Genomic DNA, 24214 nt, shown 5'->3' with positions numbered 1-24214 from the left:
GCTGTTCTGTGAAGTGAGTAGTACACAGCGTTGTACCAGATCTTCAGTTTCTTGGCAATTTCTCGCATGGAATAGCCTTTATTTCTCAGAACAAGAATAGACTGACGAGTTTCAAAAGAAAGTTATTTGTTTCTGGCCATTTTGAGCCTGTAATCAATTCCGCAAATGCTGATGCTCTAGATACTCAACTAGTCTAAAGAAGGCCAGTTTCATTGCTTCTTTAACAACAGTTTTCAGCTGTGCTAACATAATTGCAAAAGGGTTTTCTAATGATTAATTAGCCTTTTACAATGATAAACTTGGATTAGCTAACACAATGTGTCATTGGAACACAGGAGTGATGGTTGCCGATAATGGGCCTCTGTACGCCTATGTAGATATTCCATAAAAAATCAGCCAATTCCAGCTGCAATAGTAATTTACAACATTAGCAATGTCTGCACTGTATTTCTGATCAATTTGATGTCATTTTATTGGACAAAAAATGTGCTTTTCTTTCAAATACAAGGACATTTCTAAGTGACCACAAACTTTTGAACGGTAGTGTATATACTGTATTCTATACTATCTATTGCATCTTAGCCTATGTCGCTCTGATGTTGCTCATCCATATATTTAGATATTCTTATACCAATGCTTAGATTACTTAGATTTGTGTGTATTAGGTATTTGTTGTGGAATTGTTAGACATTACTCGTTAGATATTGCTGCATTGTCGAAACTAGAAGCACAAGCATTTCACTGCACTCGCAATAACATCTGCTAACCATGTGTATGTGACCAATACAAATTTGATTTGATTATGACAATATTATTCTTTTATTTAAATATAAACTCAGCAAAAAAAGAAACGTCCTCTCACTGTCAACTGCGTGTATTTTCAGCAAACTTAACATGTGTAAATATTTGTATGAACATAACAAAATTCAACAACTGAGACATAAACTGAACAAGTTCCACAGACATGTGACTAACAGAAATTGAATAATTTGTCCCTGAACAAAGGGGGGGTCAAAATCAAAAGTAACGTTCAGTATCTGGTGTGGCCACCAGCTGCATTAAGTACTACAGTGCATCTCCTCCTCATGGACTGCACCGGATTTTCCAGTTCTTGCTGTGAGATGTTACCCCACTCTTCCACCAAGGCACCTGCAAGTTCCCGGACATTTCTGGGGGGAATGGCCCTAGCCCTCAACCTCCGATCGAACAGGTCCCAGACGTGCTCAATGGGATTTAGATCCGGGCTCTTTGCTGGCCATGGCAGAACACTGACATTCCTGTCTTGCAGGAAATCATGCACAGAATGAGCAGTGTGGCTGGTGGCATTGTCATGCTGCAGGGTCATGTCAGGATGAGCCTGCAGGAAGAGTACCACCTGAGGGAGGAGGATGTCTTCTCTGTAACACACAGCGTTGAGATTGCCTGCAATGACAACAAACTCAGTCCGATGATGCTGTGACACAACCCCCCAGACCATGACGGACCCTCAACCTCCAAATCGATCCCGCTCCAGAGTACAGGCCTCAGTGTAATGCTCATTCCTTCGACAATAAACACAAATCCAACCATCACCCCTGGTGAGACAAAACTGCGACTCGTCAGAGAAGTGCACTTTTTGCCAGTCCTGTCTGGTCCAGCGACGGTGGGTTTGTGCCCATAGGCGACATTGTTGCCGGTGATGTCTGGTGAGGACCTGCCTTACAACAGGCCTAAAGCCCTCAGTCCAGCCTCTCAGCCTATTGCAGACAGTCTGAGCACTGATGGAGGGATTGTGAGTTCCTGGTGTAACTCGGGCAGTTGTTGTTGCCATCCTGTATCTGTCCCGCAGGTGTAATGTTCGGATGTACCGATCCTGTGCAGGTGTTGTTACACGTGGTCTGCCACTGCGAGGACGATCAGCTGTCCGTCCTGTCTCCCTGTAGCACTGTCTTAGGCATCTCACAGTACGGACATTGCAATTTATTGTCCTGGCCACATCTGCAGCCCTCATGCCTCCTTGCAGCATGCCTAAGGCACGTTCACACAGATGACCAGGGACCCTGGGCAACTTTCTTTTGGTGTTTTTTAGAGTCAGTAGAAAGGCCTCTTTAGTGTCCTAAGATTTCATAACTGTGACCTTAATTGCTTATCGTCTGTAAGCTGTTAGTGTCTTAACGACCGATCCACAGGTGCATGTTCATTAATTGTTTATAGTTCATTGAACAAGCATGGGAAACAGTGTTTAAACTCTTTACAATGAAGATCTGTGAAGTTATTGTGATTTTTACAAATTATCTTTGAAAGACTGGGTCCTGAAAAAGGGACTATTCTTTTTTTGCTGAGTTTATAGAATTCATAATTTGGGGTTTAAAATGATGTCTCTCCCCAAAACAGTGAGCTCATACCACTGTCTGACTGTTCTCTCAGAGAAGTACAGCTTCAAGCCTGATATGTTTGAAGGTGAATTATCCTGTTAAAATGAGGAGAAAATGGATGCTTGGTTAAAATGTGGTGGACAGATTCACTTAAACTTTGATGAATTGAAAGATATTTTATGAAAACCAAACAGGCTAATATTGCATGCTTATCATGAAGACTGTTTTAATACTTTAAGCACATCTCTATAACACTGGCTAGTAAATTAATAATTTATTTCTCCATATAATTTACACTATATGAGCTTGAAATGTTATTTTAAAGGGCGCAGTCTTGGATGGATTTAGCTGATATAGCCACCAAATCAGATATTTGATCTATTCATATTTAACTCTATTCTTTAGATCTTTTCATATGGCATGTACATTTGAATGAGGATCACAAACAAGCCTATGTTCTGTTTTGCCAGTGAAGATGTGACTTTCTCATATGCCGTAAGGCAGGGTCCCCCAACTGGCATTCCGTGGGCCCCCCAGATTTTCTGAGCAAAAAAAAATACTTGTTTTATTTGTTTCTTATATTTTTGGGACATTAAAGACTGTAAAAACACCAGAAAATCATCTCCAAGTGATTTTAATTTTGAAAGTATGTTCCAAAGTATTCCCCACGCATAATAGAGAGAGATATGTGACCGTATACAAATGTCAGCAAGGTTTGAAATTATTATGTTTTAGTCAAATAATATATCTGTTTGGGCTTCTTGCGGACAATTTGCAGTCTACAAATTATTTGTAATCCTGTTCCGGCCCCCTGACCATCCGCTCAAGAAGAAAATCGGCCCACGGCTGAAACTAGATGATGATCCCTGCCCTAAGGTGTGGTGAGAATTGTTTTTGGAATGAGTCAATACGCAAATGCATCACACTGTTTAACATTGTGTTTACTATTGCTTGTCAACATACTGTAACTGTGTTCTAAATCAGAACATCACAAATTTGGCCAAAGTATTATGAACAATCCTCTGTTTCTGAATGCAGTGGATGATTTAAAAATGTTACGGGAAGGAGAAGTGTACATGACCAACTCCCACTCAAATCTGCATTAAATCTTCCTGTATGCTCCATAATGTGTGGTGTACTGTGTGGTACTCCAAAATGTTTCTTTTGTATAGTGGTTAAGAAGTCGGTCTCTGTGTGGAGTGTTTGTGGGGTCTCTAGCTGTGTGAAATTCTATACCCCTGTGTACTCAGATAACAGCAGCTGGATAATTCCATTCACCCACCTTTGTTTCAGCATTGCAGTTGGACAATCATCTATCACAGAGTAGGAGAATAATGGAGGAGCTTTTCATTTCATTACAGTGGGCCTGCTGCTAGGGCGTTATTCTCTGTGTAAACCACAAACAGACTTGAACTGCTTATTAGACATTCATAATGGAATTGGATCAATATTTCTTAGAATGTATTATTCTTTCCTTTCTCTGTCTTTTTCCTGGTAGAAAGCAGTTCAAGTGAGTAGATAGATATATGAAGCACTTAGATGACTGAAGCAGAGTAAGAAGTCTAGTAGTCCATTAAAAAGTGAATGTTTGTTCTTTTCTCTCAAATGCTCATTGGGGCTCCCTGAAAATTCTGAGACACATTACGAAGTAGTTGGAATAGCACCATGGAAGCCTTTGTTATATTTGGAGCTTTTGTTGGTCATGCCATATTTGCAGACTTGTGTTTAGTCATGTTTGTAATGAACATGAAGGGAGACAGAGCTGGTTTCAAGCGCAGGGCGCAGTAGGTGTTTATTGAAAAGGACCACAGGAGGAGGCAGGTAGCTGGGTCCAGGGGTAGGCAGAAGGTCATACACAGGGGGGTCCAAATGGGCAACAGTACAGGCAGGGAAAAGGCTAGTCCGGGAGATCAGGCAATAGGTAGATAACAGGAAATCCGATAAAGTACAGGCAGAGAATAGGCAAAAGGCGCCGTTAGTGAGGCAGGCAAAAACTATCATACACGGGAGGAGTAAATCACGGGGAAAGCAGCACTCTGAAAGACGTGTGTCACAAAACCTCACAGTGATGGGGTGCAAAGAACTGAACTAAATAGTGTGTGATAATGAGAAACAGGGGTGTGAACAGGTGATTAGAATTCAGATGATTGGGATCTGGAGAGTGAGCTGCGTTCAAGGGATCTATGTGTTTGAGGGTGTGAGTTGGAAGCAGACGTTACAATATTTAATAAATCACTGTTCAGAAAACAGACCCTTTGATGTAGAAAGGCAGCAGGATGTTGTTATAGTCAGTCTGTATAAGATACAAAAACACTTCTTCTTCATGACATGTACATGGCATGAATATCTTAAATCCAAAATATTCAGGCTGATGGCATTTTACACTGAGTGGGAGAGAGAGACAGTGTGAAGTATCGATCATCACTCTGTTATCCTGCTGGTTAGCTCAGTGAATTACGTAACTAAGTTCTTAAAAGTGTCAGCCTATGTGATGTCAATCTGCCAGCTGTCATTTAGCTATGGCTGATCTATTGGCAATGTGAATACTGGAAGTGGCTGTCTTTGACCCAAGGATATCTGTTTGTCATAGTGACAGTGCTTTGTTAGACTGCTCAAAATGATCTGATGAGAGCTGTCCAGCACGGCCCTCAATCCTCTGTCTGGCACCAATTTCACCTGTTAAGTGGGGAGGACATACATATTTATAAATCTGATCTCATGTTAGATAGGCATCTCTGTAACCCCATACTCTGCCTACAGCTCTTTATGTTCTATGTCTGTGTTCTATCAGTCCATTACAAACCAATTACTCAATAGGTTTTGGCTTCAGTGTACTTGAAATAGGGCAAACACTTTTTGTAAGATGCTGGTCCCATTTTCTAAAAATATTTAATAGATTTTTAGGCCTTGTATGTTTACTTATCTATAGTTGATCATTATTGATTACAGTGGAGTCTGCTCTCCACTGTTCCATATTCAATCTATTTCAGTTGATACATTGGTACATCCTAAATTGCTATGGTACTGTATCTAGCATTTGCAATTCTGTTCTCTTCAGCAAATTCTTAGGACATCAAAATAGTCCATTAGAACTAAAAATAATTTTGCAGTAATTACCTCTATTTTAGACTCTATGGTACAAAGATCCAGGGCTTAGGTAATGGTAACTGAGACTTACATGGCAACTTCAGGTACTCAGGCTAAGAGTACAGCCACAGCATTTTTGCAAATTACCATAGAAAACAGTTTTATAGTTATGTTGCCTACACAATCCCTTCCAGAGCACAGCTGCCATAAGAAAATCTTTACAGAGTGTAGTTGTCAAGATACTGTACAGACTTAGGGGGAAAGTTGATGAGGCACAGGGAAGCCAGTCAAATTAGCAAAATGCATTCTACGAGGATAGAAAATGAGCTTTTGTAACCAACACTAACCAATAAACCTTAATGGTTCCCAATTACTATCCAATATGATACAGTATATGGGCAGTGCATTGTAGTCTATGGAGCAGAAATAGAGCAGCAGGCCTTGCATTGTGTGTGTGTGTGTGTCACATTGTTAGTCTGTATTTATTCATGCCAGAGGGCTGGTTTGGGATATCTCTTGGCATCCATCCGTGAAGGCTGACAAATTCGGGCCACGCTCTGCTCCACTCCGTCCTGTCTGTTCCTGGAAATAGGGCCATCTGCCAGGGCAGCTGAGCCATGGTGCAGAGCAGTGCTCCTGTCCTGGAGAGTTGTAATGCAGATCTGTCTTTCTGTGGCATGTCTGTTTTGAGCCAGGTTGTCATGTCCAAACACACCAACACAGTCGTGAAGAGGGCACGACAAAGCCTATTCCCCCTCAGGAAACTAAAAAGATTTGGCATGGGTCCTCAGATCCTCAAAAGGTTCTACAGATGCATCATCGAGAGCATCCTGACTGGTTGTATCACTGCCTGGTACGGCAACTGCTCGGCCTCCGACCGCAAGGCACTACAGAGGGTAGTGCGTACGGCCCAGTACATCACTGGGGCTAAGCTGCCTGCCATCCAGGACCTCTACACCAGGCGGTGTCAGAGGAAGGCCATAAAATTGTCAAAGACCCCAGCCACACCCAGTCATAGACTGTTCTCTCTTTTACCGCATGGCAAGCGGTACCGGAGTGCCAAGTCTAGGACCAAAAGCCTTCTCGACAGTTTTTACCCCCAAGCCATAAGACTCCTAAACAGGTAATCAAATGGCTACCCAGACGATTTGCATTGTGTGCCCCCCCCAACCCCTCTTTTACGCTGCTGCTACTCTCTGTTTATAATATATGCATAGTCACTTTAACTATACATTCATGTACATACTACCTCAATTAGCCCGACCAACCGGTGCACCCGCACATTGGCTACCCGGACTATCTGCATTGTGTCCCGCCACCCACCACCCACCCGCCAACCCCTCTTTTACGCTACTGCTACTCTCTGTTTATCATATATGCATAGTCACATTAACCATACCTACATGTACATACTACCTCAATCAGCCCGACTAACCGGTGCTGTATTTAGCCTCGCTACTGTTATAGCCTCGCTACTGTTATTTTTCACTGTCTTTTTTAACTGTTGTTTTTATTTCTTTACTTATCTAATACCTTTTTTTTACTTACAAATTGCATTGTTGGTTTGAGCCTGTAAGTAAGCATTTCACTGTAAGGTAGGCAGGCAGCCTTTCTTTTAGGTTTTAGCTCAAAGGTGTTATTTTATTCATCACAGTGTCCTTTTAAATGTATCTGAGATGTATTTTTTTGTGACATTTTGTTCTGTCCTGTTTGTTTTAAGACACGTAGGATGGGGAAACATTAGGCAGAAACTTTGCTGTAAGAGTTGATAAACTCAATTAGCACTAATCCAATAACATAGACTGACATTGATATGAGAAGTGTCTCTGCTGCAAATATCCAACCCAGATCTGTGTCACAGAGGCCATTCAGAACTCAGTAAGACACCACTCCCTCATTTCAGCCTCTTTCCTCAGTCTCTCCTCCAGACAATAATAATCCTATGTTATCTTAAATAATGTCTTCTCTCATTTCTTCCAGATGGAGGACGTAATAGCACGCATGCAGGATGAGAAGAATGGAATTCCTATCCGCACTGTGAAAAGTTTTTTATCCAAGATTCCAAGTGTTTTTTCAGGTAAAAGTCTTGATTTAACTAAAGCTTTTGTGCTAATACACGGAGTATACCAGACATTAGGAACACCTTGAGTTGCATGGTGGACCATTCTTGATACACACGGGAAGCTGTTGAGGTTGAAAAATCCAGCAGCGCTGCAGTTCTTGACACAAACCGGTGCACATGGCACCTATTACCATACCCTGTTCAAGGGCACTTTGATTGTCTTATCTCATTCACCCTCTGAATGGCACACATACACATCCATGTCTCACTTGTCTCAAGGCTTAAAAGTCCTTTAACCTGTCTCCTCCCCGTCATCTACACTGATTGAAGTGGCTTTAACAAGTTACATCAATAAGGGATCATAGCTTTTACCTGGACTCACCTAGTCAGTCGATGTCATAGAAAGAGAAGGTGTTCTTAATGTTTTGTTTACTCAGTGTATATTGAAATGGTAATGACAGGTAATAAGGACTTTTAGATTCTGACTGACTTGGAGAGCCATCGGTGGTTCTGAAAACTAATTCACGCAAACCAGAGAGTAGACAGAATAATGTTGCAGGGAACTGTCCAGAGTTCTGAAAAGAGAACCTAAGGTTGAGCAACAAAAACTCAAAACTGAAAACAATGCTTATGGAAATTTGAAAGGCTAGATAGCATTATAAATATGGCTTGTTCTCTATAACACCTTATACAAAAGTGGTATGCTTATTCCCTTTGCAGGACTGCAAACAACAGATCTAGAATCGGCCAGGGTGTCTCTTAGTTGTCATTATTCATTATACAACGGGTGGGTCTAATCCTGAATGCTGATTGGTTGGAAGCGCATTCCAGCCAGTGTCTATTTCACAAGTTACCACCGGCTAAATCTATGACGTTAAAATGCCTGTTTACTTTGTTCCATCTGACTGCGCAATCCACTGTTTCATCAGCCCAGGCAGGGAAGTTATAAACTTTATCTCCACTATAAAAAGCATCTAGACATTATCTCACATTTCTTTCAGAATAACATTTACTTTTCAACAGCGGAGATTTGTATAAACTTTGTTGTCTGGCTCTCCGATATTTGTAACATTGTTTCAATATTCAAATTCAATCTCCAAGTGTCCCATAGTAATGCACGTGTAGGGGTCGGGAGTCGGGATGAGAGAGAGAAGCAGGCAGTGTTTCTCAGCCAGTCAAAATCATGAATTAGCTGGCATCATTTTTATGGGTATATACAAAGAAATGTCAATTGAAAAAATGTCAAACAAAACATGTGCAGCTAGTTTGCAGTCTTTCCAGCTTCAGTTTGAAGATGGTGTGTTAGCTGTGTTGTTGGCTAGCTCCTCTGAACAACACTGTCCTAATGAGAGAGCACATTTTCTATGCCAGGCGAAATCGTGCCTCATTAGCTCATTGTTATGGATGTATCCAAATAAATGTCACTATAAAACAGCTTAAACAAATGCAGCTACTGTTGTTATTCTGTCTGCACTGTTTGACGTGACTGTAAGTTAGCCGTAGTTGGCTAGCTAGCAAGCAAAGGATAAGACCGTTGCCAGCCAGAATGGCAATGGAACATTTAGAATGAACAACTGAGTCGCGTCCATAGATACAGAACTAAAAAGACTGAACGACTGGGTCGCGTCTCTGACAACCGAACCAATAGAACGAACAACCAGCCGGCTTGGGTAGCAACCCTAGATTTGTTTCGGGACTATATCTTGTGGAAGGATGAAATAGTATGAATAAATTCATCAAAATAGTGTTTTTAATGAAAATCTGTCAATCATTATTTGAATATGTTGGTAACCCGTTGTAACAAGGTGATAATGCCCTTAAAGCCAGCGTTTGGAGGATATATTGGCACGGTTTGGCGGCCCTCGACTTCATCTCAGGCCTAACAACACCGTGCCAATATATCCTCCAAACACCGGCTTCTCGTGCATTATCACCTAAGTACTTTACTAGTGACATTCCCCAGAGTATACAAACAGAACAGTTGATGTAATGCTAGTAGGGTTCCTGGAACAGTAAAGTATTCCGGGGCCAAGATGACTAAATGAATAGCACAGCCACAGGATGAATGGATGAGCTGTTCTGTTCATTCTTATTCAGTGTTGCTCAGCATTCGGTTAAAATGAAATGCCCTCTCTTTAGTAATAGCTGCAGATCAATAGTGTGTTAATTGAGACACACATAAACTCCCCTCCAGATGTATTTGGACAGTGAAGCTACATATTTTAAACATGGCTCTATACTCCAGCATTTTGGATTTAAGTACAGAATGTCACCTTTTATTTGAGGGTATTTTCATACATACGGGTAACTGCCAAAATAAAGGAAATACTTGTGTAAATGAGGGATACAAAGTATGTTGAAAGCAGCTGCTTCCACACAGGTGTGGCTCCTTAGTTAATTAACAATTAACATCCCATCTTGCTTATTGTCATGTATAAAACATCTCAGTTGGCCATTATTTTGGCTACCATGGCCAGAAGAGATATCAGTGACTTTGAAAGAGGGGTCTCAAAGGAGCAAATCAAATCAAATGTTATTTGTCACATGCTTTGTAAACTAACACTGAAATGCTTACTTACAGGTAATTTTCCAACAATACTTACTTACTTACTGACTTTATTGTCCCCATGGGGAAATTTAGTTGCAGTGTCATGTTAAAGTGGCGATTAAATACAAAACAAAATTGATAATACAACTTTCATAACAGTTACATACCAATAAAACATTTATTTTTTTAAAGACTAGCCTGCTGGCCTTACTGAGTCGATAGGAACATTAGCCCGAGCTATTTAGGAGGGATTTCACACCTGGCACAAATTATTGTCTAGTTCTGTTTTTCCTGCTGAGGGGTGCCCTATACCTGCGCCCAGAGGGGTGTAGTTCAAAGTCCGGGTACAGGGGGTGGCTTGGGTCTAATGCAGAGTTCAATATAAAAAACAACAACATTGAAATAGTGACACAAGGAATAAATACAAAATGAATAAAGAGTAACAATAACGAGTCAAAATAACATAGCTACAGTATATACAGGGAGTACCAGTACCAAGTCGATGTACAGGGGTATGAGGTAATTGAGGACGCTATGTATCAATCAAAAGTTTGGACACACCTACTTATTCCAAGGTTTTTCTTTATTTTTACTATTTTCTACATTGTAGAATAATAGACACCAAAACTATTAAATAAAACACATGGTATCATGTAGTAACCAAAAAAGTGTTAAACAAATCGAAATATATTTGATATTTCAGATTCTTTAAAGTATCCACCCTTTGCCTTGATGACGGCTTTGCACACTCTTGGCATTCTGTCAACCAGCTTCATGAGGCAGTCACCTGGAATGCATTTCAATTAACGAGTATGTTAATTATGGCAAAAACAGCTCAAATATGCAAAGAAAAAAGACTTTAAGACATGAAGGTCAGTCAATCAGGAAAATGTCAAGAACTTTGAGCTTCTTTAAGTGCAGTCGCAAAAACCATCAATTGCTATGATGAAACTGGCTCTCATGAGGACCGCCACAGGATAGGAAGACCCAGAGTTACCTTTGCTGCAGAGGATAAGTTCATTAGAGTTAACTGCACCTCAGATAAATGATTTTGGTTCCAGACACAGAGCAGGTGAACAGATTTTCGCCACATGTGTGGTTCCCACCGTGAAGCATCGAGGAGGAGGTGTGATGTTGCTTTGCTGGTGACTGTCGTGATTTATTTAGAATTCAAGGCACACTTAACCAGCATAGCTACCACAGCATTCTGCAGCGATACGCCATCCCATCCGGTTTGCGCTTAGTGGAACAATGACCCAAAACACACCTCCAGGTAAGGGGTATTTGACCAAGAGTGATGGAGTGCTGCATCAGATGACCTAGCCTCCACAATCACCTGACCTAAACCCAATTGAGATGGTTTGGGATGAGTTGGACGGCAGAGTGAAGGAAAAGCAGGCAACAAGTGCTCAGCATATGTGGGAAGTCCTTCAATACTGTTGGAAAACATTCCCCATGAAGCTGGTTGAGAGAATGCCAAGAGTGTGCAAAGCTGTCATCAAGGCAAATGGTGGCTACATTGAAGAATCTAAAGTATAAAATATATTTTGATTTGTATAACACTTTGAACAAGGCATTTAACCCATTGTTCCCCAGTAGGCTGTCATTGTAAATAAGAATTTGTTCTTAATTGACTTGCCGAGTTAAATAAAGGTTACTTCAAAAATCTATGTGGTCTTCTGCAGCCTTTCTCTTTTGCCCTTGCACAGCACTTTCCTTCTTCCTCTTCTCCTGGTCCAGGTGTGCTCTGTATTTTGACCTTGCTGATCCAGCAGATGTCAGCAGCTCCTTGGTGAGAGGGACCTTGACACCCCCCAATGACATAATCACACACCAGTCTCTGGGCGATGACTGGGCCTTCCTGCATGTTACAGGTTTCCACCTCCTTGTTGATGGAGAAGCCTCTCTCGACGGTTGCCTGCCCATGGGAAGCCATGTAGGAACACATCCAGCCTCGTCTCTGTGGGCCGGAAAGAGCTCACTTTTGGCCTCGGGATAAGAAGTTCCCAAACTGTTGGGTAATCACATCACCTGAAACAAAACAGATGAAAGGAAATAAGTGAAAATTTGTCATTATATTACATCAGATAGGCTTCTTTCACTTTCACTTATATAATTGTGTATACATTTGTTAATAATCGGGAACAAAACCTTTTCCAGAATCTTCTGCACAAGACTGCTCATCCTTCCCTGGCTCCAGTCTGGGTCAGAATACATGACAATGGGGTCCAAACCCGCAATCTGTCTTCTGGTGGGGTATTTCAGGGGGCTCTTGTCCTGCACCTTCTTTAGGATGTTTGACATACCCTTCATGCAGTCCCTCCTAAACTCTAGGACCGTAGGCTCTCCTACATTGGCTTTTCTCTGCAGTTCCTGACAGAGGGATAATGGGTCATAAATAGTGCTAAATAACTTAATACAATAGTGAGGATGCAGGCAGCAGATAGTTATCTATCATTTAGGAATGCTTTTCCAACTGTCTTGAAGGAGTTCCCACATATGCTGAGCATTTGTTGACTGCTTTTTCTTCACTCTGCGGTCCAACTCATCCCAAACTATCTCAATTGGGTTGAGGTCGGTCGATTGGGTTGACCAGGCCCATTCTTGGTCAAATAGCCCTTACATAGCCTGGAGATGTTTTGGGTCATTGGCCTGTTGAAAAACAAATGATAGTCCCACTAAGCCCAAACCAGATGGGATGGCGTATCACTGTAGAATGCTGTGGTAGCCATGCTGGTTAAGTGTGCCTTGAATTCTAAATAAATCAGTGTCACCAGCAAAGCACCCCCACACCTTCACACCACCTTCTAAATACTTCACGGTGGGAACCATACATGCGGACATCATCCGTTCACCTATTCTGCATCTCACAAAGACACGGCGGTTGGAACCAAAAATCTCAAATTTGAACTCATCAGACCAAAGGACAGATTTCCCCCGGTTTAATGTCCATTGTGCGTGTTTCTTGGTCCAAGCAAGTCTCTTCTTATTTTTGGTGTCCTTTAGTAGTTGTAAATCTGCATGAAGGCATGATTCACGCAGTCTCCTCTGAACAGTTGATTTTGAGATGTGTCTGTTACTTGAACTCTGTGAAGCATTTATTTGGGCTGCAATCTGAATGAACTTATCTCGAATGAACTTATCCTCTGCAGCAGACGTAACTCTGGGTCTTCCTTTACGGTGGCGGTCGTCATGAGAGCCTGTTTCATCATAACGCTTGATGGATTTTGCGGCTGCACTTGAAGAAACTTTCAAATTACTTAATGTCCCAGATTGACTGACCTTCATATCTTAATGGACTGTAATTTCTCTTTGCTTTTTTGAGCTGTTCTTGCCATAATATGGACTTGGTATTTTACCAAATAGGGCTATCTTCTGTATACCACCCTTACCTTGTCACAACACAACTGATTGGCTCAAACGCGTTAAGGAAAGAAATTCCACAAATGAACTTTTAACAAGGCACACCTGTTAATTGAAATGCATTCCAGGTGACTACCTCATGAAGCTGGTTGAGAGAATGCCAAGAGTGTGCACAGCTGTCAAGGCAAATGGTGGCTACTTGGAAGAATCTCAAATATATTTTGATTTATTTAACACTTTTTTGGTTACTACACGATTCCATAGTTTTGATGTCTTCGCTATTATTCTACAATGTAGAAAATAGTAAAAGTAAAGAAAAACCCTGGAATTAGTAGGTGTGTCCAAACTTTTGACTGGTACTGTTTAATAGTGATGCACCGATATTACATTTTTGGCTGATGCCAATGTCTGATATTTTCCTTGCCAAAAAAGAAAACGATTGTAACAAGTGCGCTGAGAGTCGGGAAGAAAGTACAGGGAGTGAGTGTTTTAATAAATGAACAAAACAATAAACATGAAACACAAACAATGCACCGACATGAAACAGAGTCAATAACACCTGAGGAAAGAACCAAGGGGAGTGACAGATATAGGGAAGATAATCAAGGAGGTTATGGAGTCCAGGTGAGAGTCATGAGGCACTGGTGCGCTTGACAATGGTGACAGGTGTGCGGGATAAGCAGCAGCCTGATGACCTAGAGGTCGGTGGGGGGGTCTACGTGACAGTACCCCCTCCCCAACACACGGCTTCTGCTGCAGGATGCCAACAAAGGGGACGAACCTGGGGATCAGGAGCGGAGTGGACCGGTCACCCCTGCGGAGGTGCGGGAACCTGTCACGTCGGCTGAGGCGCGGGAACCTGTCACGTCGGCTGAGGCGCGGGAACCTGTCACGTCGGCTGAAGCGCGGGAACCTGTCACGTCGGCTGAGGCGCGGGAACCTGTCACGTCGGCTGAGGCGCGGGAACCTGTCACGTCGGCTGAGGCGCGGGAACCTGTCACGTCGGCTGAAGCAGGGGAGCCTGGTGATCCGGCTGAGGCATGAGAGCCTGACGAGCCGGTGGAAGCAGGGGAGCTTGGCGATCCGGCGGAGGCATGAAAGCCCGACAATCTGGCTGAGGAAGTGGAGCCTGACAATCTGGCTGAGGCATGAAAGCCTAACGATCTGGCTGAGGCATGAGAGCCTGTTGCGGCTCCCGGACCCGACGTCATTCACACTGACACAAAAAAACACTTCCTTATGCTTCCCTTAGGTGAGGTGTTATTCTATAACGAGTGCGCTGAGAGTCGGGAAGCAAGGACAGGGAGTGAGTGTTTAAATAAATAAACAAAACAATAAACACGAAACACAAACAACGCACCAACATGAAACTGAGTCAATAACACCTAAGGAAAGAACCAAGGGGAGTGACAGATAATCAAGATAATCAAGGAGGTGATGGAGTCCAGGTGAGTGTCATGAGGCACTGGTGCCCTTGATGATGGTGACAGGTTTGCGGGATAATCAGCAGCCTGATAACCTAATCAAATCAAATCAAATTTATTTTTATATAGCCCTTCGTACATCAGCTGATATTCTCAAAGTGCTGTACAGAAACCCAGCCTAAAACCCCAAACAGCAAGCAAAGCATGTGAAAGAAGCACGGTGGCTAGGAAAAACTCCCTAGGAAAAACTCCCTAGAAAGGCCAAAAACCTAGGAAGAAACCTAGAGAGGAACCAGGCTATGAGGGGTGGCCAGTCCTCTTCTGGCTGTGCAGGGTGGATATTATAACAGAACATACTCAAGATGTTAAAATGTTAAAATGTTCATAAATGACCAGCATGGTCAAATAATAATAATCATAGTAGTTGTCGAGGGTGCAACACGCACGTCCGGTGAACAGGTCAGGGTTCCATAGCCGCAGGCAGAACAGTTGAAACTGGAGCAGCAGCACGGCCAGGTGGACTGGGGACAGCAAGGAGTCATCATACCAGGTAGTCCTGAGGCATGGTCCTAGGGCTCAGGTCCTCCGAGAGAAAGACAGAAAGAGAGAAAGAGAGAATTAGAGAGAGCATATTTAAATACACACAGGACACCGGATAAGACAAGAGAAATACTCCAGATGTAACAGACTGACCCTAGCCCCCCGACACATAAACTACTGCAGCATAAATACTGGAGGCTGAGACAGGAGGGATCAGAAGACACTGTGGCCCCATCCGATGATACCCCCGGACAGGGCCAAACAGGCAGGATATAACCCCACCCACTTTGCCAAAGCACAGCCCCCACACCACTAGAGGGATGTCTCCAACCACCAACTTACCGTCCTAAGACAAGGCCGAGTATAGCCCACAACGATCTCTGCCATGGCACAACCCAAGGGGGGGCGCCAACCCAGACAGGAAGACCACGTCAGTGACTCAACCCACTCAAGTGACGCACCCCTCCCATGGACGGCATGGAAGAACACCAGTAGGCCAGTGACTCAGCCCCTGTAAAAGGGTTAGAGGCAGAGAATCCCAGTGGAAAGAGGGGAACCGGCAAGGCAGAGACAGCAAGGGCGGTTCGTTGCTCCAGCCTTTCCGTTCACCTTCACACTCCTGAGCCAGACTATACTTAATCATAGGACCTACTGAAGAGATAAGTCTTCAGTAAAGACTTAAAGGTTGAGACTGAGTCTGCGTCTCTCACATTGGTAGGCAGACCATTCCATAAAAATGGAGCTCTATAGGAGAAAGCCCTACCTCCAGCCATTTGCTTAGAAATTCTAGGGACAATTAGGAGGCCTGCGTCTTGTGACCGTAGCGTACGTGTAGGTATGTAGGGCAGGACCAAATCGGAAAGATAAGTAGGAGCAAGCCCATGTAATGCTTTGTAGGTTAGCAGTAAAACCTTGAAATCAGCCCTTGCCTTAACAGGAAGCCAGTGTAGGGAGGCTAGCACTGGAGTAATATGATCAAATTTTTTGGTTCTAGTCAGGATTCTAGCAGCCGTATTTAGCACTAACTGAAGTTTATTTAGTGCTTTATCCGGGTAGCCGGAAAGTAGAGCATTGCAGTAGTCCAGCCTAGAAGTAACAAAAGCATGGATTAATTTTTCTGCGTCATTTTTGGACAGAAAATTTCTGATTTTTGCAATGTTACGTAGATGGAAAAAAGCTGTCCTTGAAACAGTCTTGATATGTTCTTCAAAAGAGAGATCAGGGTCCAGAGTAACGCCGAGGTCCTTCACAGTTTTATTTGAGACGACTGTACAACCATCCAGATTAATTGTCAGATTCAACAGAAGATCTCTTTGTTTCTTGGGACCTAGAACAAGCATCTCTGTTTTGTCCGAGTTTAAAAGTAGAAAGTTTGCAGCCATCCACTTCTTTATGTCTGAAACACAGGCTTCTAGCGAGGGCAATTTTGGGGCTTCACCATGTTTCATTGAAATGTACAGCTGTGTGTCGTCCGCATAGCAGTGAAATTTAACATTATGTTTTCGAATGACATCCCCAAGAGGTAAAATATATAGTGAAAACAATAGTGGTCCTAAAACGGAACCTTGAGGAACACCGAAATTTACAATTGATTTGTCAGAAGACAAACCATTCACAGAGACAAACTGATATCTTTCCGACAGATAAGATCTAAACCAGGCCAGAACTTGTCCATGTAGACCAATTTGGGTTTCCAATCTCTCCAAAAGAATGTGGTGATCGATGGTATCAAAAGCGGCACTAAGATCTAGGAGCACGAGGACAGATGCAGAGCCTCGGTCTGACGTCATTAAAAGGTCATTTAGCACCTTCACAAGTGCAGTCTCAGTGCTATGATGGGGTCTAAAACCAGACTGAAGCGTTTCGTATACATTGTTTGTCTTCAGGAAGGCAGTGAGTTGCTGTGCAACAGCTTTTTCTAAAATTTTTGAGAGGAATGGAAGATTCGATATAGGCCGATAGTTTTTTATAATTTCTGGATCAAGATTCGGCTTTTTCAAGAGAGGCTTTATTACTGCCACTTTTAGTGAGCTTGATACACATCCGGTGGATAGAGAGCCGTTTATTATGTTCAACATAGGAGGGCCAAGCACAGGAAGCAGCTCTTTCAGTAGTTTAGTTGGAATAGGGTCCAGTATGCAGCTTGAGGTTTTGGAGGCCATGATTATTTTCATCATTGCGTCAAGAGATATAGTACTAAAACACTTTAGTATCTCCCTTGATCCTAGGTCCTGGCAGAGTTGTGTAGACTCAGGACAATGGAGCTTTGGAGGAATACCCAGATTTAAAGAGGAGTCTGTAATTTGCTTTCTAATGATCATGATCTTTTCCTCAAAGAAGTTCATAAATGTATTACTGCTGAAGTGAAAGCCATCCTCCATTTGCGAAAGCTGCTTTTTAGTTAGCTTTGCGACAGTATCAAAAAGAAATTTCGGATTGTTCTTATTTTCCTCAATTAAGTTGGAAAAATAGGATGATCGAGCAGCAGTAAGGGCTCTTCGATACTGCACGGTACTGTCCTTCCAAGCTAGTCGGAAGACCTCCAGTTTGGTGCGGCGCCATTTCCGTTCCAATTTTCTGGAAGCTTGCTTCAGAGCTCGTGTATTTTCTGTATACCAGGGAGCTAGTTTCTTATGACAGATGTTTTTAGTTTTTAGGGGTGCAACTGCATCTAGGGTATTGCGCAAGGTTAAATTGAGTTCCTCGGTTAGGTGGTTAACTGATTTTTGTCCTCTGACGTCCTTGGGTAGGCAGAGGCAGTCTGGAAGGGCATCAAGGAATCTTTGGGTTGTCTGAGAATTTATAGCACGACTTTTAATGCTCCTTGGTTGGGGTCTGAGCAGATTATTTGTTGCAATTGCAAACGTAATAAAATGGTGGTCCGATAGTCCAGGATTATGAGGAAAAACATTTAGATCCACAACATTTATTCCATGGGACAAAACTAGGTCCAGAGTATGACTGTGGCAGTGAGTAGGTCCAGAGACATGTTGGACAAAACCCACTGAGTCGATGATGGCTCCGAAAGCCTTTTGGAGTGGGTCTGTGGACTTTTCCATGTAAATGTTAAAGTCACCAAAAATTAGAATATTATCTGCTATGACTACAAGATCCGATAAGAATTCAGGGAACTCAGTGAGGAACACTGCATATGGCCCAGGAGGCCTGTAAACAGTAGCTATAAAAAGTGAGTGAGTAGAGGCCGGAGAGGGAGTATACGTGACAACGATACCGATAACCGATATTTAACATTTTTGCGGCCTTTTAAGCATTCTAGTACAGTTAAATAGTTAACACAAACACATGAACACAGTGGTCTAAGGCACTGCCTCTCAGTGCAAGAGGCTTCACTACGGTCCCTGGTTCGAATCCAGGCCTTATCACATCCGGGCGGTGATTGGGAGTCCCATACGGCGGCGCACAATTGGCCCAGAGTCGTCAGGGTTTGGCTGGGATCGGCCGTCATTGTAAATAAGAATTTGTTCTTAACTGACTTGCCTAGTTAAATAAAGGTTACACACACACACACACACACACACACACACACACACACACACACACACACACACATTTACGTAAGTCCCCATTACCAGTAAAACATAATAAAACTCTGTTTCTTGTCTGCATCGAAGTAGCGGTCCTTGTACATAGCATCGAGTGTGGTGGCAAAACAGTAAAGAGAGAATGCCACCGAATCACTTATTCACAGCCTGTGTCGGCAGTTTTGTTGAGCAAGCATTTCAATGCCATGACAGAGGGTATCACGTCTGCTGCAGGCGCAGTTGATGAGCTTATTTCTCGAGTCAGTTGTTTGAATGGAGCTAGCTAGTGTGTTCATGTTTCCAAGTTCATGTTTCCAAATTTTCAGACATGTTCTCAAATGCCATGCACATTCAACCAGCACATTCATGAGCATGCAATACGACTTTTCTCAGTACAAAATCCTTGACGACCCACTGTGCTGTCAGACTCAGCATGCTCATGGGGCTGATATCGCTGGTCCAAATGTTAGTTGTGAAGCTAATAGCAGTGACGCTATTACTGTGTAAGTCAGTAGGGCAACATCTGAAAAATAGCGCACTTGGTAGTGTGTACCGGAGCTCGACCAGTCAGCGAAAGCCAACATCACCCATAACAGAGAACGGTTGATTGTCAAGGGCAATGAATTCCATTATCTTGGCGTTAATGGATTTCGCCTTTGAGTTGTCTCGCTGAAATGTTCTTACTCTTTCAAATGACTGCTTGAGTTGTTGACTGCTTGATCCACACAGCAGACATTGTGGGCTAGGTTAGGAATGCTATGTTGCACGGGTAGCACAACATTTTATGTGGCATCATTACGTCATATACCTACGTTATATAGGTATGCATGTCAGCTTTGACATCGGTTTTGTACATCGGCGTTAAACTAGACATAGGGCCGATGTCGATGTTGGCATTTTTAGCTAATATCGGCCGCTTCCGATATGTTCACCGATATATCGTGCATCCCTACTGTATAACATTTCAAGTAGCCAAGTCTACTGACCAAAACGAGGCAACAAAAGATATGGAATAGCCTAATGCTATTAAATGGCATCTTCGGTAGATTTCCCTATGCTACTGTTGAATAGATCCTGATAAATTTCCATAATTAGCTAATGAGCAAACAATGTGAACGCAACTGTGACAATTAACTAACATTTGCTAATAAATAATATAAATAACATTAACAATAATTAAATCAATTGATTGATTATTTACTTTGAAATGTAGTAAATCCCGAGCTGTTGCATGCCCCATGAACTGTGACCCCAGGTACCTTGACTGAATGCAATCTCCCTCCCAATAGCATACATGCAGGTCCAGTTTTGAACTTTTTGTCCTTTGGTTGAGGCTTTTGTTGGGGAACATCACCTGAAAGACCTCTCCAAATTCCTCATTGGCAATATAGGACTGACGCCTCGCCACGGAGTTTAGACTCCCATAGCACCTCTGCTTTTAGTGTGGGCATAGAGCCAAATGTTGTTCGGGAGATCGCGTGATGCTGCTGTTCCCTGCAACAAGGTTGTTTGAGTGCTAACATGTCTGGCTGTAATTGGGACTGTCGTCTGTGGTACTGTGGTGGAGACGACTGAACAGAACTGAGAAATTCCGGGCGTTTGTTGCCGGCTTTTCACAGTGGTTTGTTGTTTTTCACACTGCATATGGGATTCTACAGCTTTAGTTCCCATAGTGCCAAGTGATTTCAACCACAAAGTAAAGTTGCTGTTCTCCAACCAATTCTTGTTGAATTTGCACTTCCCGATGGTAGCTGCAGACTAACATTAACTGTCTAGCGTAGTTTAGAGTCTACCTTCGTTACCACTTCACCACAGCCAATATTTGCTAGCTAACAGACGAACACACCAGCAGCGTGAGAGAAAAGCAGCCAACAGTCAGGAGTGTCTCGCTGACTTCTGACAGCTGCGGGAAAGTTACTAAGTGTGGTTCCGCTCTGTGCGTGACTCAAGCTTAAATGCGTTCCTTCTATTGAAGTAAATCGGAACGTAATAAAAAGTAGTCTATCTCCCAGTCTACTTTTTTTAAGACCTTTGAAAAATGTGTTGTGGAAAATTTAAGATTTTTATTAAGGCCTTTAATTTAGATAAAGTCATTTAAGACCTTTTAAGGATCCGCAGACACCCTGTATATAACGCAACAGTTTGTGACGAAACCATCAGTAGAGTTGAATATGTGATTTAACTATTTTAAAATGTTTCCGGTAGATGGGAATTTAACTGCAAACGTTATTTGTATGTGCAAAACGTCATCACGCACATCCTTTTATCCGCAAAAAGTCTGTATGCTGGAAACGCACATATTATTATATGCAGATTTTATAACATTTGCATTAAAATCTGTCGCAAATTGGATGGAAACCTAGCTTATGTCTTGGAGTGTGCAGTTATGCGTAAGTATGCTGTTCCTTTCATTCAAGGTTTACAAAATGCCATCTTATTTCCCCATCAATCTCCCAATGCCTATCCACTATTTAAACTTACAGGCTGCAAGTCAGTGAAGGACTGTCTGGTCTAATTGAAGCTATTTAGGAATATCTTCCTGACTATTTTGTAGACTGGTGTTGGGAGGACCACTGGCAGAAGTCTTAAAGCAATGTCACCTTGTGTATCTGGAGAGAAGAATGTTTAGTGAATCACTTAATTGTTTCAGGCTATAAATAAATGAGCATCTGAGACCCCACCAGCAGGGTCATTTCAAACTATACCTGCATTTCAGAGAGAAGATCTTGGGCCTGCTTCTCTCTGGGCTGGCGAAGCAAAGTTTTGTCTTTGAAGACCGCGATCCAGTTAAAATGGGTTTCAAATGTAGAAGTCCTGAGCAATCTGTAGTAAAGCAGAGCATTTTATCCTGAACAAAAATAGAAACGCAACAATTTCAAGGATTTTTCTGAGTTACAGTTCATATACGTTAATCAGTCAATTTAACTAAAATCATTAGGCCCTAATCTGTGGATTTCACATGACTGGGCAGGTGGCGTAGATATAGGGCCAGCTACTGGGGAGCCAGGCCCAGCCAATCAGAATGATTTTTTTCCCCCTGAAAAAGGGCTTTATTACAGACAGAAATACACCTCAGTTTCATCAGCTGTCCAGGTGGCTGATCTCAGATGATCCCGCAAGTGAAGAAGCAGGATGTGTAGGTCCGGTGTTGGCGTGGTTACACGTGGTCTGTGGTTGTGAGGCTGGTTGTACGTACTGACAAATTCTCTGAAACAATGTTGGAAATGATCATAAAAATGTATGGCAACAACTCTGGTGGACATTCCTAAGGTTAGCGTGTCAATTGCACGCTCCTTCAAAACTTGCGACATCTGTGGCATTTTGTTGTGTGACAAAACTGCACAGAGTTTCCTTTTACTGTCCCCAGCACAAGGTACACCAGTTTAATGATCATACTGTTTAATCAGCTTCTTGAAATGCCACACCTGTCAGGTGGATGGATTATCTTGGCAAAGGAGAAATGCTCCCTAACAATGATGTAAACAAATTAGTTCACAACATTTGAGAGAAATAATATTTCTGTGCGTATGGAACATTTCTGGGATCTTTTATTTCACCTCATGAAACGTTGGACCAACACTTTACATGTTGCGTTTATATTTTTGTTCAGTATACTTTTTATGTAATATAGTTTTAGTTTTCTGACAAACAAAAACATACATTGACAAAAACAATAGACAACTTAACATTTACATACATATCCACAAACATTAATGACATCACACTTGCTCAGATTCACATGTTCCCACCGTATCCGCACCCAATGCCTCACCCCTTATGACTTAATATTTTGTTTTGTTGTTCCACTCGTCAGTCACTCAGTTGCACTAGAAATAGAAATAGAATACTTCCAAGTATTCTGGTAGACTTCACGCGCTGGTGGCGGGATAATTAACCCACTGGATGGGTCAAATATCCATAGACCAACCTTAATAACCCAGCACCAATAACCCAACCTTGCTGTATTTACAGAAAACAACCCAACTATTGACCCAATGCCTGCAACCCAGCAATTGGGTCATCCAAACAACCCAACAGTTTTTTTATTCTAATTTACATCTCAAAGCCATGCATGCAAGACGACTTGACCTGTCTGGTGCTCACATATTTCTCTGTCCTTAATTTGATTGAAGGCCTCAAATCTGTATTTTTGCCTTGTAACTGACTCATTCTAGAAAGAGATAAGGAACAACACTTGATCAAGATGAGCTAGCTACTAGTTTAAAGCCATGAAGTATCTAATTTGTTTCAAAGAATGAATGTATGGGCTACATTTATGAGAATAATACATGCATTTGCTTACCTTATCAACCTTGAAGATTGTTGTGACTTTACTTTCATTAATCTGATGACTGTTATTTATCGAATCAACTAACTATGTTTAATTGTTACCTGATTAAATGAATAATGCAACAATTAACTCATTAGGAATTTGGGGCACCACAAAAGTGGTTGTTTAAAGAGTTACCATCTCCTGAATTAAACTCTACAGGACTTTACCTATCACATCCATAAAACTGTCAACGTATTAAATCATAACCTCTTATCATATTATCATTGTGAACAGTCACAACCTCATGCATCTGCTAAAACCCCAGCCTTACTCATGATTCAGTACTATACACGTTTGTTTAATTATTTATTTACTTGCTAACTAAATAATAACACAGAATAAACATACACTTAATACATGAGAAAAAGGCCTCTAACGGACTGACAACATATGTTGTTCACTCTGGAAGATAGCTAGCCAGCCGTGTCGATGGTTCCCATTGGTGATGAGCGTAGTAAGCTACAGTGATTTGAGAAGAGCAGTACAGTAGGATGATTTGAAGAGTAGTAGGATGGTCCCACTTAGATTCACATTTCTAGATATTTGACTTAGAACAGCTGGTCAGTCGTCCCAGTGATTGTCGCCGAGAGGGGAGTTTTCTCCTCTCTCCACCTTGTGTCGATAGTCAGAGTTTGAACCACTTTAAACGCGCAGCTGCAGCCTGGTGATGTTCTGGTCTAGTCTGGGAGGTTAGTTTATCTTCTTCACCTCATGTTGAGATTCAAAGTTCCAACCATTTCAAATGTGTAGCTACCACCTCACGTCTTTCTGGTCTAATGTTAATCTCTTCTACCAAGCCTTTTATGCACTCTGGCCGAAGGGGACGGTTCCATCAGTCTGACACGCTCTCTGACCTCACTCGGGTGCGTGGCTACTTACTGTGCACAGTTTATAGAAGATAGATTCTGTCATGGCTCCTAAAATCACATTCCTTTCTTAACAAAAATACTTTTATCATTTT

At 42.2% G+C, this 24214-nt stretch overlaps 1 protein-coding gene across 1 annotated transcript in view; it reads left to right on the top strand.

Annotated features, from left to right (window-relative positions):
* rgs7a (regulator of G protein signaling 7a) overlaps window positions 1–24214 on the top strand; it is a 126317-nt gene that overhangs the window by 65935 nt on the left and 36168 nt on the right. The window contains exon 3 of the mRNA XM_014204935.3: window positions 7422–7518. Within this exon, the coding sequence (XP_014060410.1) occupies window positions 7422–7518 (97 nt within the window). The remainder of the gene's footprint in view (window positions 1–7421; window positions 7519–24214) is intronic.

Source organism: Salmo salar, chromosome 01 (assembly GCF_965601325.2).
Source record: "Salmo salar chromosome 01, fSalSal1, whole genome shotgun sequence".
In the NCBI taxonomy this organism is placed as follows: Eukaryota; Metazoa; Chordata; class Actinopteri; order Salmoniformes; family Salmonidae; genus Salmo; species Salmo salar.
Note: the sequence above shows the minus strand (reverse complement) of the source record. Positions and strands in the feature narration are given on the sequence as shown.